The 16889-nt window shown below is 36.9% G+C and overlaps 1 protein-coding gene across 1 annotated transcript in view; it reads left to right on the forward strand.

The window, feature by feature from the left end:
- LOC120514883 (butyrophilin subfamily 3 member A2-like) overlaps positions 1–15298 on the forward strand; it is a 49341-nt gene extending 34043 nt beyond the window's left edge. The window contains exons 3-4 of the mRNA XM_039735518.1: positions 207–533; positions 15006–15298. Coding sequence (XP_039591452.1) covers positions 207–533; positions 15006–15145 — 467 coding nt within the window. The 3' untranslated portion in view covers positions 15146–15298. The remainder of the gene's footprint in view (positions 1–206; positions 534–15005) is intronic.
- Positions 15299–16889: the final 1591 nt, after the last annotated feature.

Raw genomic sequence — 16889 nt, forward strand, 5'->3', positions numbered from 1 at the left:
TTATCTTAACTCGGTACACTGCTGATTCTTACTTATAACAAACAAATGCGGAATTGACTATTGCGGCACTCGTGCACCTTCTTCGCTTTTTTTAACATCCCATAATAGACACTCTCGTGCCTGCTGGGAGGTGCACCTTTTAATATGATCCGTGTCTCTTTATAATTGATATCTCTCTAACACTTATTTTTATGTATTTTTTTAAGGATTATCAGGAGATATTGTCGGAAATGTTGGAGAAAGTTCAATTCTTCCTTGTGTTTCACAAGACTCCAGTTCAGGGAAGCAAGTAAATCTGCAAGAAATTAATTTTGCATGGAAGAAATTACCAAATACTGATGTGCTTGTTTTCTCAGAGGGAGAAGAGATTGTAGACCCTGGGTATGCAGGGCGTGTTAATCTATTTAAGGATCAACTAGCTCATGGAAATTTTTCACTGTTGTTTTTAAATATAAAGAAAACAGATGAAGGTGATTATAGGTGTTACCTGCCTCAAGGACAACCATCACAGGATATTAAGTTCACTGTTAATGGTAAGTAGTATAATCAGAAATAAACTGTGGAGCCATACATGCATAAAACTATGAATACTTGTTTGTCTTATTGGCATATTGAAAAAAATGAGAAGGGCTGAAAATATCAGGCACACTGAGAAGTATGCCTTAATAAAAAAACATGTTAGTTTGAAGAAAAAACAGTCATGTGACCTAAAAAACATGTTGCACAATGTACGAGTTATTTGTGGTGCAAATCTCTCATTTGCTCTGATATGTTTCCAGATAATGTAAGTACCGTATATACTCGCATTTAAGTTCTCCCGCAGATAAGTCAGGGCTTGATTTTACCGTATAATTTCTGATATTTTATAATGTCAGTTGTATAAGTTGAATGTGGAAAACTCACATTATTGGTCCAAGAGATTATGATATGCTAACGACCACCTGAGAGAGAAACCACGGAGCACACGGCCTTTTTTTCTATGTGGGTGTGGCAATGCGCTGTTTCACCGCGTCCTCCTAACCTCTCTCTCACTCACATATTGTGCCTACGTAACCACACGGTAATACCCGAACTATTCCGAAGTGACGTTTGCACTGTTTCGTGTTTTTTGTATCTCATACACCTTTATCGTATGAGCATCCCTTATCTACTATGGAGGGATATTTCGGACAAAATCAAATAAATAAATGCGTAAATAAATAAAAGTACTGTGAAATGTGAGCATAAATAAATAAATGTGTCATGAAATGAGAGCCTAAATAAATAAATATGTCATGAAATGAGAGCCTAAGTTCCAGATTGGCCCCATATGGGATAATGATGGATACCAGATGGGTCACAAGAGGGAACCTTGTGAGTAAATACAATTGCCCACATGGGTTTTATGTGGGGTAGAGTGAACTTCAGTACAGGGTACACATAAGCTCCTGCAAGAGTTCTAAGTGGTCATTTCAAGGGTGTCTTGTGAGCTGCATGAGCTTTCTTGTTTTACAGTAACCACTTCTAACCCCCCCTCCCAAAAAAAAAAAAAATAGCACAAAGAGCCCAATCAAAAAAATACAATTAATATTGTTTATTACATATACTAATAACAAAACAACTAAAAATAAATTACATTCATTACAGTAGTATATACACTTCAATATTATTTACATAATGTATGTATTAATTAAATCATGCAATAACCCTAACTATCACAAATTTAATTAAATAAATTATTTGTATGTAACAATGTTTAATAACAAGTTAATAATAAACAATACCGGAAGATAAAGGTAAACATGCATAAAACAAAAAATGAGAAAAATTCTGCAAAACACAGGGATCCACATTCGTGCTGCTCGAACATCCAAAAAAAAAAAAATACAGTTTGTCAAGCTTGGGCACCTAATTATATCTTTAATAAAAACAAAATCGATCTTATTTGACGTCTAAAATTGTACATTATCCACTTGTCTATCCTGTATAGTTTTGACAAGCTCTTCAGAATGTCTAAAGGAGGAGCAAGAAAAAAAAAAAAAGAAAAACCTCAGTTATATTGTGTAAGTGTGCCCTTAAAAAAACACAAACATATAATGGCCTTCTCTTTCTTCCAAGTCACTAATATAAATAGTCAAAGATCAAATTGAATGGCTATAAATCATTACATAAAGTCTTGCTCATCAGGTTCGACTGTTTTTTAGACTCAAAATCACATTGCACGTTAATGCAATATAACAGATTTTTAGTTAACTATTTGCTTGACCTATCATATTTGCTTAACATTTTAATTTATGCTTAATCTTAATATTTTAGAAGCTTTTAATTACTTTTTATGGCTCTTTATGTTAATTTGCTATTCTCTATGCTAATATAAAAATTTTCCTTCTACATTCCTCCCTTTAGAGGCTTAATCAAGCCTCAGCATCTAACCTGATTCCAAAAGAAAGGCAGGGGATGTTGGTTCAATTCTTCTTTGGACCCCAATACGGACCCTTCACAGTTCTTCTTAATCTTCAACACCCATACCCCTCCTCTGGTGGCACAGGAGCCAAGCATCACCCCCTTCAATCAACTAAGAGGAGTAAAAGACTTCCTGGCCCAACCCTAATAGTCAAAAATATGCATAATCAATCACAGTGCAGATAATATTGAATAACAAGGGAATATAACATAATCCATGATGGTTACAAAATAATACAGAAGGCTTAAAATAATAAAACAATTGTCCATAATAATCGGTTTTTCTTCGCTTGGAGAAATATATTTCCAGTGAAATAATCATTTTTTCTTCAACCCAGGTACTTTGCGCACCGTAGAGGTTCACCTCCCTGGGGAGCGGTTACTAGCACTTTACCCAAGTAGTTTCTTCTGGTTTAGTATTTCATTATCCACATTGTCATCAAAAAGAGAATAAAAATCTGTAATTGAAGATGTCCACGGCTCAAGACCTTTATCACATTAATCCAGCAATTTTGTGGACAGTAGGTGTCAATCCTCCCTTCGGAAGACATCAGCACTACCTTCCAAAATGCAAATCACTGGTTCATTTTTGAAGTCACATTCATTTCAATTTCAATTTCAAGGGTTATACCCAAGCTTCTCATTAAGGATTCAGATCTTCAGAGATGTTCAGACTTCATTTGGCTTTTTAATTCACAGACCACACATTCACCACTGTATGTATAAGACACTCCATCTCATATGGGCCAAATTATTACTTAATTTCACTAATTTTACAATACATATACTTAACAAGCCATAATGTGAATCATTTGACCCATATCGCCATCAACATGCTAGCCTAAACTGTATCATCCTATTCTAATTCAAAGGTTATGAATGTTCTGACCTATAGTAGGTGTCTCTTATTCCCAAAATACTAGTTATGTGTGTTACCCCATGAGCTATTATTCTTTTCAATTAAATAAATGTACCTAAATGTTAAGCTCTACATTATTTGTTATAATACTACAATTAATAACCTAGAATATCTAAACTGGACTGGACTGACCCTAACTAACACTGATGGAATGCCCCTGCAATGACAATCACTTAACAATCTCTAATAGATCCCTTATGTTATAGTAGATTGATTCTGATTAACTTTACAAATAACAAAATCATTGGTCCTTAAAGGTAACTTATTATCTCATACTAAATATCAGAAGGCATATCAAAACATTTATCTAAAAATATCTATTCTTAACCACTTTTAATTCATAATAATCATGTTCATTAAATACATATTATTTAGGAGTCCCTATATTCTGTTTTACTTGCAAATAATTAGCTTTCCCTTCTATAGCTTTCATAACTTTATGGCTCAAATACTTTTAATTAAAAAGATGTTACTAGTTGTCAAACAAGTGAACAGTCAAAGTAGGCTCCGGCAAGAACATTGAACTCTGCAGAGTAAAAGTGTGACAGATTTTCTTCTCTGATAAGAATTAAAGCAGGTGTTGCGGTCCAATATCCCAGGTAAAAAGGACCCAAGTAGGCAGATGTCATCTATGATTCGGAATCCACGATGATCTTTTGGGCTCAAACATCACCAGCACAGTTGAGCTCTTGGCAGCAGGTATCCATGATGCCTGGAACTGGAATCGAAGTGCGTTGTCCAGTAGTCAGCTGATCGATGGCCTGATTCATGACTTGATTCCCTCTTTGGTATGGCTGGGTTCTCCTTGGAGTCAGATGATTAGTTTAACTGCAGACCTTCATCACAGCCCAATCTCTGGTTCAACTTCAAATGCTGTCATCTACGATGTACTAGGAAAAAACAGCTTTCACCTGCAGATGTAAAGACTTAAAAACGCTCATTTAAATAGTCAGCATATTAATTCTTCATTGGTAGCTACTTATGGATCCAAAAATAATATGTCATAAGATGTCAGATCAGTTTCGTTGGGGGTACCCCTATTAAAAATATTGCTAACAGTGAAACAAACGGTCAGTTCAATCCAGTCTGTGCTTGTCTGAGTCAGTGTGCCTTTAAACAGTCAGAGTAAAATTTAAAATTAATGAGCACAAAGTTCAAATTTTCCTTTATAACTGTTTCCAGTTTGGCTGCGATTGCAATTTCCACTCAATTAAAAACATGTCCCAAGTCATTATAAAAAATAAAGTCGATCTTAATATATAACAAGAAAAATGTACTCAATCATAAATCATTACAAAAAATTGGTCCCAATAATATTGGCATAATATTCAAAGTATCTGCACTTGTTCCATAATGATTGAAAAATAGCTCAAAAATTAAAAAATGGTTTCAAAATTTAAACTGGTTTCAAAATTAAAAATTTAAACAAAATTAAACTTATTTATTATATACCAATCCTTCCCCACTTATTGACACTTGTTTCAATATTGCTGTTTTTATTTTTACAGGTAGAGGAGATGTGGAGCAAGAGGATATCTGAAACTGATCCCATTAATATAATTATTGAATAAAAGTCAAATTTTATAGCTCCCTTACAGGGAAGACAAATACGTCCAGGGATAGAGAACAAACAGAAGCAAAGAGAAGGTTGAGTATTTATTAGTTAAAGAGCCATGCTCTGTGGAGGTTGGTGTAAAAAGCTAGAAGACTTCAGTCAATTATAATAAATTTGTCTTAGTGTTCATTGTACCCTCCCTTATATGATCATCAAGTATACCAGCAACCTCCAGAGAACATCTCATAGTTAGCATAGCAAGCAGAGTCAAAAAAGAAATCCACAATCTGGACGGGTAAATTCTTAATCTTTTTCCTTTTTGACAATAAATATAAAAAAAACAGTTGAACTCCACATTTCCTCTCCCATGTATCTAATTATAAAGCATTGTTCTAATGTGCAAAGTCCCAAAAACATTTTTCTTTTTACACAAGATGCTCATATTTGAGTATATTTGGACCATATCTAAGATTAACAAGGTCAGTGAAGTAAAATATTTTATCCCTTCCCACTCAAAGTCCCTTAAATTATTTCAAAGGTTATTTAGCAGCAAAAATAATCTTGGACTTCATCTCTAACCCCTTATAACTTGTTATCTAAAAGCTTAAAGTCTCTATACATGCACCCTAAGTATTTCTTTTTTTTTTTTTTTTACTAATTATTTAATTAAAGTACCACATACATTTGGATCTTAGCTTTTAGAATCTTAATAAAATGTCTCATTCAATATTTCATTAATGCATCAAAAAATAGAAAAGTGAACCTTCCATTAGCTTTGTTGTGATACTAGTATTCCACTCTGTTTCACACAAACATGTCAATGTTACACACAGAGGAAATGGGGAAAGAAATCAATATATCAGAATGCCCTATAATGCAAAATGTGCCTTTATTTATTTACTATGATGTCTTCTTTAAAATTAACACATTCCCACCCATTTTTAGAATGAAGAACCCACTTCTTTGTCAGGTAAATTTTCGAACTAAGGAAGTACTTTAAATCTATTTCAGTTACATACACTGATTTTCTTTTCCCCATAACCTTCTGTCAAAGACACTTGATCTCGCACATTCTTTCATTGTTATCTTTCAGATGTTTGTTACACGTTTTTCAAAATGTTAACTCCAAAGAGCACAGTCTGTTTTTCTTCTTAGTTAACCCCCCTTTTTCTCTCTTTTTTATAGCATATTTTAGCATGGACCACTGTCTGGACTGGAAACCATTGTTTTTCTTCAGATTCATTTACTATTTTAAAGAATGTCTCCTTCAATTGAATTTTTATTCCTTTTAATTCAAATCCTCCCTTATATCAGAGTCTGGCCAGTACTCAAATGAAAGGGGTTGCTCATATAGTATCATGCCTAACCTGGAGACTTTTTTGCACCACCTGTTCATATTTTTTTTAAATTTAGAATTAAGAGCTCTTTTAACTTCAACAAACATTTACATTCTCACCCACATTAATATCAATTATTCCATCCTCTCAAACAACGTCACGTTTTTACACACACTCTCAAATACACTGAAACTTATTTAACATGCACACATAGGGATCCCTTTAATACACTATATAACATACATAAAATCACCCAAACCATTGTATCACACATTCGACCTTACCCCAGTTTTATTACTTATTATTTATTATTACACACTATATTTGGAAACAATTCAGCAAAAGAAAAAAATGAATTCTAAAGAAGAGAAAGTTCCATTCTTGCTTAACATTACCAATCAGGACAAACGAACATAAAACAGCCTCTCATGACGCTAGCTGGTGTTAACCCTAGGAAACATAACACGATCCTGCGAAGCTCTAAACAGCGCTGGTTTCTAGATCAAGGAGACTCTATTGGCGAAATGACTCAGCTACAACGAGGAATTGCTTCCGTGGCGATCCATTCCTGCGACAATGTGGGCAATTCCAACTATCGAGAAATCACGCAGTTCGATACCACAGCAAGACGACACTCCCCAGAAAAAAAGGCTAAACTGTCACTGAGAACATTAACTCAAAACAAATAACATGTAAGCTTCAACACAAATCACATATAAGCTTGAATCTTAGCATAAGTGCTAACCACTGCGCCACCACACACTCCACTGTATAATCCCCATGATGCACAATGTCACATACACACATCACAAGAAAAAGAGAAGGACAGAAGGAAATTGAAAGACATTGTTTCCCTTATATGTTATAGTCATCAAAAGAACATTTTTCCTTAAGACTTGATCAGGGTCTGAAGGAAAGATGCCTCGCATATTTTATAAACATTTGTATAATTAAAAGTGGATGCATTTTTTATTTTATCAAATGTTACACATACTCAAATTTATTTTAACCCATATTCTTACTCAGAGCCCTGGAAATTTAGATACAAAATTCATTTTAACGCATTTTTTAGTCACAAGCTCTGGAAATTTATATGCACAAGGCAGTTTCAGCAAATCATAATTAAACTACATTACCCAGAGGTCTCCATGTTTCGCTTTCTTACTCCCAAACACACACGCTCACACATTTTTAGCACAAACATATTTACACACACACACAGAGAACATTTATTGCTCATGTACACACATAATGTACACGCACACACATTTTCACACGTACAGACATTAGCGAGCGCCAGGTACCTTTGAAGTTGTGCACTGTGCACATTTCTTTTTAGCGCATGTTATTCTTTCTCCACAAATATACGTACAGATATATACATATTTACACACAAATCTATATACTCACACATTTTTCTATCGCTTAATCTTTCATTTGGTGCTTTCCTCCTACATTTTTCTGAAGGCTGCTTTACTTATCAGACTATAAAACGGCTCGAGTTGTTTTTAACAGGGAGTAACATGAAGCACAAGTATGTGAATCAAGGTAACCTTTTCTAAACTTCACATTTTAATATCCGAATTCTTATTATAGTACTTTTCTAATTTACCAAATGCTCGCACTTCTTCTAATTGTCTATATTTACGTTAATTATGCTTTCTTGATAATTTTACGAAATCCTACTGCTGCAAGGAAGGAAACCCATGCCAACTGAAAGTACTTAAATCATGGGATTAAATTTATTTTAAGAAATCTTGGCAACTGAACTACGTTAACGCTTTTCTGGATATATTTTTGTAAGATACTCTTTCTCTGATCTTTAATTTATATTCGTCTTAATTAACTACTTTGGCTTTCATATATTTATTTGCTGTACCTCCTAACGGTGACATCGTCTTGATAAAAATCTTCTCAATGTATCTTCCATGAAGAAATGCTTTGGTTACAAAATCTCCCTCACACTCGTTATGTGCTTGATTACTTTATTGTGTCTCCCGGTACCCACTATTTGGGTCCGGAGCTCGCTCGCATTCACATTTTTGTTCTTTTTTGCGGCTTATTTTTACTACCACTAAGAAATAACGGAGCTTATGCAGTCACTCACTCAGTCATTCATTCCTTATTCGGGGTTGGGGCAGTTGAAATATATATGTGTGTCTGGCTATACTTCACCTACTGTAGCTGCTTTTGCTATTTAATGGTGCAACCCGAATTACTGTTTTTCATTGCTATTTCTAATTTGGTCACAAAATCAGTTTCATCCACTGTACTCAAATGCTCTTCCTGTCCCGTTTCTTTCTTTTCTCCCAATTCTTCCCCCTCATTTGTACTTTAAATTCTATTTTTCCTTCTATTACTGGGAGCTCATGTGATATACCCGACAGTGGTGCCGGAGGGATTTTATTCTCTGCCTCTCTGTCAGTAAAGCACCGATTCATTCTTCCTAGTGTTGTGCCTCTTCTTATTGCTTCCCCCAAAAACACTTGCATTATGTTTAGTTCCGCTTTTCTCTTTACGGACATCTTTTGTTTTATAATTATTTATGTGATTTATCATTTCTTCGCACAGTTCCAGATTAAATTAACCTTTCCGGGGCCATCGGTTTTGAAAACTTTTTGTTCTCTTATGCCATTTTTGAGATAATTTTTCAATGAGTTCTTTGTGGAGGAGATCGTTACGCCCCAATATATCCACGAGCAACTCGCTTGCAGTCATTTTAACTCCCTGTAGCCGTGGGTTTCCTATCGCCAATCTTAATTTTGAATTTCTGTTTAAATTAGGTTTGATTTTACACAGGACCTTTCTTGTTCCATAGATTTTGCTGCCTAACTTTTCCACAACTTACAACCACAGTAATAAATCTTGTACTATCTTTCTCCTGAGTCTCAACCTTCCAGTATTTTAACAGCACTCTTCCTGTAATTCGATCTACAGCTCCTGCTGTTTTTCTTGTTTCTCTTTAATAATCTGTAATATTTTATTTCTCCTCCACTCTTATGTATATATTTATCTATTTTTTAGCACTTGTTCTTTTATTCTCCTCCGAATACACGTCGTAAAAGATGTTCAATCCTATTCTGTCTTTTTTCCTGCTCTACTGCTCCTCCCACCAGGCGAAATTTATTTACAGCTACTTTTATACGCTTAAGTTTCTCTATTTTTCTTCAGAGTAATATAATTATTTTACACACAAAAAGTTATATTCCCTTCTTAAATATATACACTTCATTCATTCTCTATATTTCGCACTCGTACTCAATCACACTTTTTAGCACATAATGTGCTAACCCTAGTGCCCATTCTCTCCTTATGCTAGTTATCGTAGCTCTGTACCATACACTCTTCCAATCTGCACCGGTGTGCTTCACTCACCGCGTCGCTTTTTAAAGCGCTCCAAGCATTCTGCGCACCTGTACGTGCTTCAACAATTGCCGCGACGCTTTTTTCTAAAAAAGCGCCCCATTCACACAGCACTTGATTGCATAGCACTTGTGTGCCTCCCTAATCTACCCCAAAGGTAAAATAAAGATGAAATAAAAATGATAAAATAATAAACAAAAGTTCTATTCCCTTATCTGACACTTAAAACTAACACACTCACTCCACCTGTTCCATCGAGCAGACCTTCCACTTGCTCTCCCTAATGGCATGATGGAAGCGGTACCTAAACAGGAATTTCACCTACCATGTCAGACCCCCGTCTCTACTCCGGGGCGGTAATGATAGGCCTCCAATCACACCTGAATTAATTCTTTTACTGAGGCACAACCAGAGGAAATTGCCGTTAGCCTTTCCCAAATATTGGCTCCCTCTTGAGAAAAACGGGAATTTTACGACATCACGCTCGTCTCACTGAAGAGCATATACAGCCACAGCAAGATAGATAGATAGATACTTTACACTGTGTGCACAATTATTAGGCAAGTGAGTATTTTGACCATATCATCATTTTTAATGCGTATATTCCAACTCCAAGCTGTATTAACTTGAATGCTTATTGGATTTCAGCACGTCAGGTGATGTGTATTTGTGTAATGAGGGAGGGTGTGGCCTAAGGAGATCAACACCCTATATCAAGGTGTGCAGAATTATTAGGCAGCTAGTTTTCCTCAGGCAAAATGGGCCAAAAAAGAGATTTAACTGACTCTGAAAAGTCAAAAATTGTAAAAAGTCTTTCAGAGGGATGCAGCACTTTTGGAATTGCTAAGATATTGGTGTGTGATCACAGAACCATCAAACATTTTGTTGCAAATAGTCAACAGGGTCGCAAGAAACGTGTTGAGAACAAAAGACGCAAATTAGCTGCCAAAGATTTGAGAAGAATCAAACGTGAAGCTACCAGGAACCCATTATCCTCCAGTACTTTCATATTCCAGAGCTGCAACCTACCTGGAGTGCCCAGAAGTACAAGGTGTTCAGTGCTCAAAGACATGGCCAAGGTAAGGAGGGCTGAAACCCAACCACCACTGAACAAGAAACATAAGTTGAAACGTCAAAACTGGGCCAAGAAATATCTGAAGACAGATTTTTTTCAAAGGTTTTATGGACCGATGAGATGAGAGTGACTCTTGATGGACCAGATGGATGGACCTGTGGATCAGTAATGGCACAGAGCTCCACTCCAACGTGGAGGTGGGGTACTGGTATGAGCTGGTATTTTTAAAGATGAGCTAGTTGGACCTTTTGCATTGAAGATGAACTCAAAATCAACTCCCAATCCTACTGCCAGTTTTTCGAAGACACTTTCTTCAAACAGTGATACAGGAAAAAGACCATGATTTGTATGCAGGCCAATGCTCCATCACTTGCATCGAAGTTCTCCACTGCGTGGCCAGCCAGTAAAGGCCTTAAAGATGAAGGAATAATGACATGGCCCCCTTCCTCATCTGACCTAAACCCTATCGAGAACTTGTGGGCACTTCTTAAACGCTAGATTTACGGGGGAGAAAAACAATACACCTCTCTGAAGAGTGTCTGGGAGGCTGTAGTCACTGCTCCACAAAAGCTGATCGTCAACAGATCAAGAAACTGACAGACTCCATGAATGGAAAGGCTTATGACTGTTATTGGAAAGAAGGGTGGCTATATTGGTCATTGATTGATTGATTGATTTTTTTAAATGTCAGAGATGTTTATTTGTAAATTTTGAGGTGTTTGTTTATTATTCTCACTATAACAGATGAAAATAAACAAGTGAGATGGGAAAATTTTCATTTTTCCTTTAGTTGCATAATAAATCTGCACACTAATAGTTGCCTAATAATTGTGCGCACATATGTATTCCCCTGATGATGTTCACACTCACATTTCCGTTGTGAAACATTCAGGTTTCAGGTTTATTAACATTTTGGATTGACTGATAGCACTGTGTTTGTTCCATATTAAAATTAATCCTCAAAAATACAACTTGCCTAATAATTGTGCACACAGTGTATTAATCCCAAGGGGAAATTCACATAATCCAGCAGCAGTATACTGATACAAAGAAACAGTATTAAATTAAATAATAATAAAAATGAAAAGAATTAAAATAAAATTAATGTTCACATTTACTCCTCCTGGTGGAATTGAAGAGTCGCATAGTGTGGGGGAGGAACGATCTCCTCAGTCTGTCCGTGGAGCAGGACAGTGACAAAAGTCTGTCACTGAAGCTACTCCTCTGCCTGGAGATGACACTGTTCAGTGGATGCAGTGGATTCTTCATGATTGACAGGAGTTTGCTTAATTCCCGTCGCTCTGCCACAGATGTTACACTGTCCAACTTTAATCCTACAATGGAGCCTGCCTTCTTAACAAGTTTGTCCAGGCGTGAGGCGTCTTTCATCTTTATGCTGCCTCCCCAGCACACCACCGCGTAGAAGAGGGCACTCGCCACAACCGTCAGTATTGGCAGTCCAGTCCAATTTGTCATCCAGCTGCACTCCCAGATATTTAAAGGTCTGCACCCTCTGCACACAGTCACCTCTGATGATCACAGGGTCCATGAGGGGCCTAGGCCTCCTAATATCCACCACCAGCTCCTTGGTCTTGCTGGTGTTAAGGTGTAAGTGGTTTGAGTCGCACCATTTAACAAAGTCTTTGATTAACTTTCTGTACTCCTCCTCCTGCCCACTTCTGATGCAGCCCACAATAGCAGTGTCATCAGCGAACTTTTGCACGTGACAGGACTCCGAGTCATATTGGAAGAGATGCTAGCTCAGGAATTCCACACCTATCTATACTCGGAAAGCTGTCGTTACGGTAACTTTAGTATACTCTCGGATTGCCGGTTACAACAGGAACAATAATTCGATTACCTTGCTAATTTAACACAACAGTAAACTTTACATAAATTACCCACAATGCATCATGCCGCCAGCACTGGCTGCCGGGTCAGCCACGAATGCTCCCACGCTTTCACCTTCACGCCGGCGTCGGTTAGTCCGCTCCTCTCTGCTGTGCTCTTGGATGGCACGCTCTAATTCTTCAAGACTCTGTTCCATAACGGCGTCTTCTAAACAGCCTGGGATCCCACTTCTGACACCGATGTAGCGACCCGTGGTTGAGTCTCAAAGTTTTCAGAGCCGTACTCAGCCATGCACTTCCCCCAAGCTGGTACCTAGCTCATAAAGCCAGCAAGCACTCGTGTCCCATACACCGCATGACTCCGAGTGTCTCGGCAATCATTGCTTAGATGAAATCTTAGCAATAAGCAGCTCTGTCCTGTTGTATCTCTTTATTAAGCAGATAGTCAGAAAACAAAGCTCAAACTCATTGCATAGCCATTGCCAGGGTCATTAACGAAGCCACCTTTCTCATTGATGGTAACTATTTACAATTTAGTAACCCGACGCAATAACCCAAACCCATCCCACCAGTTGAACACAAACACATACAACAATTACAACAGGAACAATAATTCGATTACCTTGCTAATTTAACACAACAGTAAGCTTTACATAAATTACCCACAATGCATCATGCCGCCAGCACTGGCTGCCGGGTCACTACAATACCATTCATACACACGCATTCATATAAGCCGTACAGTCTCCACACATTCTATTTAAGTCTGTCTGTTCATCTTTTATTCCTACCTGTTCGTTTTAGAAAGGCCAAATGCTGCTTTTCTCCGTTGGAGGGGCGGATGCTCTCTGAAACTTTACACAAATTAGTTTAGCGAAAATATCGCTTACCTTATAGGTGGCCACCAACTGTGCCCGTTTCGTAGAGCATTGCCCCTGCCGCTGGATTCACGCAGTTGCCTTGTTATTCTATCACGTGGAAGTCACCAATCTGCCGTGGTGAAAAATTCATCATCGGAAGGCTTTTTACCTAAAAATAAAGGCTATTAGGACTCGAGATAGACAGACAGAGTTTTAAGGCTTTATTGCAATAAATCAACAACACGGACTCAACCCAATTCGGCCGAATGAGATTGAGCCCTGAACATTGCAGCAATTGAAGTTTTTATAACAATTTCTTATAATTTTTACCTCGTTCGATTAGCTCATTCTGCACCTGGCTTTACTGTCCATTATTCCTCTCGGTGTCTGTTCGGCTTGGTCTAAGACTGGGTGGATGGCTTCCTCTTACCATCTTTGGGCTTTTCTTGTGTCATGTCCTATCTTTTCTGACCTTTTCTGACTCCCTTCTACTCCTGTACGGCCGAACCTTGAGTTTCCATGGGAACCCTTATTATCTCCTTACTTTCCTATCACTGGCCCCCTTGTGGTATTTTAATTTTTCTATGCTGTTCCCTTTTCTCTAACTGGCCAAGGCTTGAATTCCATATATGGGTTTCCTCTCATCATTTTCTTTCTTAAACCTTCCAAACTTTTTTATAATAGTGACCTGAAGCTTAAGCTTTAATTAAAAAGAAATATAGTATGTGCTTTTATTTAATCATTGCGTGGCATGCTTGATTTGTCTTAATTTCTACACTAAAGTTAATTTCTGATATATTCTTCTAATATTTTTGCTAATGCCTGAATTTACTAAGATTTTCTCTTCATGCATTATGTCAGTGTGACCCTGCTTACAGCGAAAGCCTTTTGTTCCTTTTCTGCTGATTCACCAATCCATCTGGTTTCGATACGTGCATCTTCTCTGTGTTATCACTTCCTAGCCTTGAACCACAGGTGTTCTCAAACTCTTATCCTGTTCTAAACTGGTTTCTGTGCATCAATTTTCTGTTCTTTTCTTACTCTGGAAATTTTACTGTAAGCTTAAAAAATAATGCAATATAACAGATTTTTAGTTAACTATTTGCTTGACCTATCATATTTGCTTAACATTCTAATTTATGCTTAATCTTAATATTTTAGAAGCTTTTAATTACTTTTTATGGCTCTTTATGTTAATTGGCTATTCTCTATGCTAATATAAAAATTTTCCTTCTACAATAGATAGATAGATAGATAGATAGATAGATAGATAGATAGATAGATAGATAGATAGATAGATAGATAGATAGATAGATAGATAGATAGATAGATACTTTATTAATCCCAAGGGGAAATTCACATATGTCAGCAGCAGCATACTGATAAAGAACAATATTAAATTAAAGTGCAACCTGAAAATAATGAAATTGGAACCCTGTTATGATATTGTGTGGAATAAATACCTTATTTTTTATTTATAAAACCAGGACTATGTATATATTAGTTTTTCAACCCACAACTGTGTCGTATATTCATTTTTATTTATTTGTTTGTTTAATCTTTATTTATTTATTTATTTGCTTGTTTATCTATCTATCCTACAGAAAAGGAAAGATTCACCGGAGTTACTGAAAAAGGCAGGACTTCAGGAGAAGAAACTGGAAATAGTGGTGCAAATTTAATGCCCCAGAAATATGTAGCCTTCCTCATTTCTGTATTGTTTCTACATCACTATGTGGAATGAATATGTTAACTTAGTACCACTCAAAACAAAATGTATCATTTTGCTTCTAATGTACAGTTTATTCAAATTCAGGGTGTTGCTGAGCAACTCAAGAACATTCCTAGAAACTGTGTTTCCTAACTGCTTTTAAATAAAATGTGAATTAGAAAGATCCTCGTGCAGACAGCAGTGAAGTTCACTCAGTATTTCAATCATTACTGTGATATGTGTATTGAGATAAGCTTTTTACTCATATGATCTGCTTAAGAAATGTTATTTTTTCATGTATATAAAGAGAAATAACCACAAAATGACAATCACTCACTAACACACCATGAGCGAAAAACATATAACTTATCAATGCAACCTGCCAAGTTGTAATCAGAATAAAAGTTTAATATACAATACAATACAATTTATTTTTGTATAGCCCAAAATCACACAAGGAGTGCTGCAATGGGCTTTACCAGGCCCTGCCTCTTGACAGCCCCCCAGACTTGATTCTCTAAGAAGACAAGGACCAACTCCCAAAAAAACCCCAGTAGGGAAAAAATGGAAGAAACCTCGGGAAAAGCAGTTCAAAAAGAGACTCCATTCCAGGTAGGTTGGGCGTGCAGTGGGTGTCATAAAGAAGGTGGTCAATACAATAAAATACACAGAACAGAACAAATCCTCAATACAGTATAAAAATAAAAATTTTACAAGTACGGAGCAGAATTTAATAATGAATGACATTACATAATACGATTTGGATTTGTTTATAGTCCTGGAGACCTCAGCCATCAAGCTGCCTCCCCATTTGGCCATTCCACAGCTGAAACAGCACTGTGCCAGCCAATCCGATGAAAGGCCCCTCTTTCCCATGATTCCTGCGATCCTCCATCAGGGATGACTTTACCATAGGCAGGCAAACAACTTGGCAGGTGGGCCATGGCACCAAGTGCCACATTTGAGTGCCGAGAAGAAAAACAGAATAGGTGAGGGTTAGTATTCAATTCTGTCATGTTACTTATGTTTTAGTGCTAATGACTAACAACAGAGATGCAGTCTGTACAGTTAATCAGCAGCTCTAGTCAGGATATGCTAAACTGAAGTAGTGAGTCTTCAGCCGGGATTTAAAAGCTGAGACCAAAGGGGCATCTCTTATGGAAGCAGGAAGACCATTCCACAGTTTAGGGGCCCTGTAACTAAAAGCTCGACCTCCCACTGTTATTTTATTAATCCTTGGAATCCTAAGCAGACCGGCATCTTGAGATCTTAATGTGCGCTCAGGTTTGTAAGTCATGATAAGTTCAGACAAGTAAGTCGGACCTTGGCCATTTAATGCTTTATATGTTAAAAGGAGGATTTTGAAATCTGCCCTAAACTTAACTGGGAGCCAGTGTAAAGATTTAAGAACTGGAGTTATGTGTTCATATTTTCTTGTTCTTGTAATAATTCTTGCAGCAGCATTTTGGATTAACTGGAGGCTGTATAAAGAACAGTTTGAACAGCCAGTGAACACCGCATTGCAGTAGTCAATCCTACTAGAGATAAATGCATGAATTAATTTCTCAGAATCCTGTTTATTTAGAAAGCGCTTTAATTTCCTAACATTTTTAAGATGGAAGAAACATGTTTTGGACGACTTTGTAATATGTGCTTTAAATGACATGCTAGAGTCAAAGATAACTCCTAGATTGCGGGCTGATTCAGTAAAATTAATGGGGATTCCAACTGAGTTAAATGATGACAAAATATTGCTGTGATCAGCGTCATTCCTCCA

The sequence above is a fragment of the Polypterus senegalus genome, chromosome 1 (assembly GCF_016835505.1).
Source record: "Polypterus senegalus isolate Bchr_013 chromosome 1, ASM1683550v1, whole genome shotgun sequence".
NCBI lineage: Eukaryota > Metazoa > Chordata > Cladistia > Polypteriformes > Polypteridae > Polypterus > Polypterus senegalus.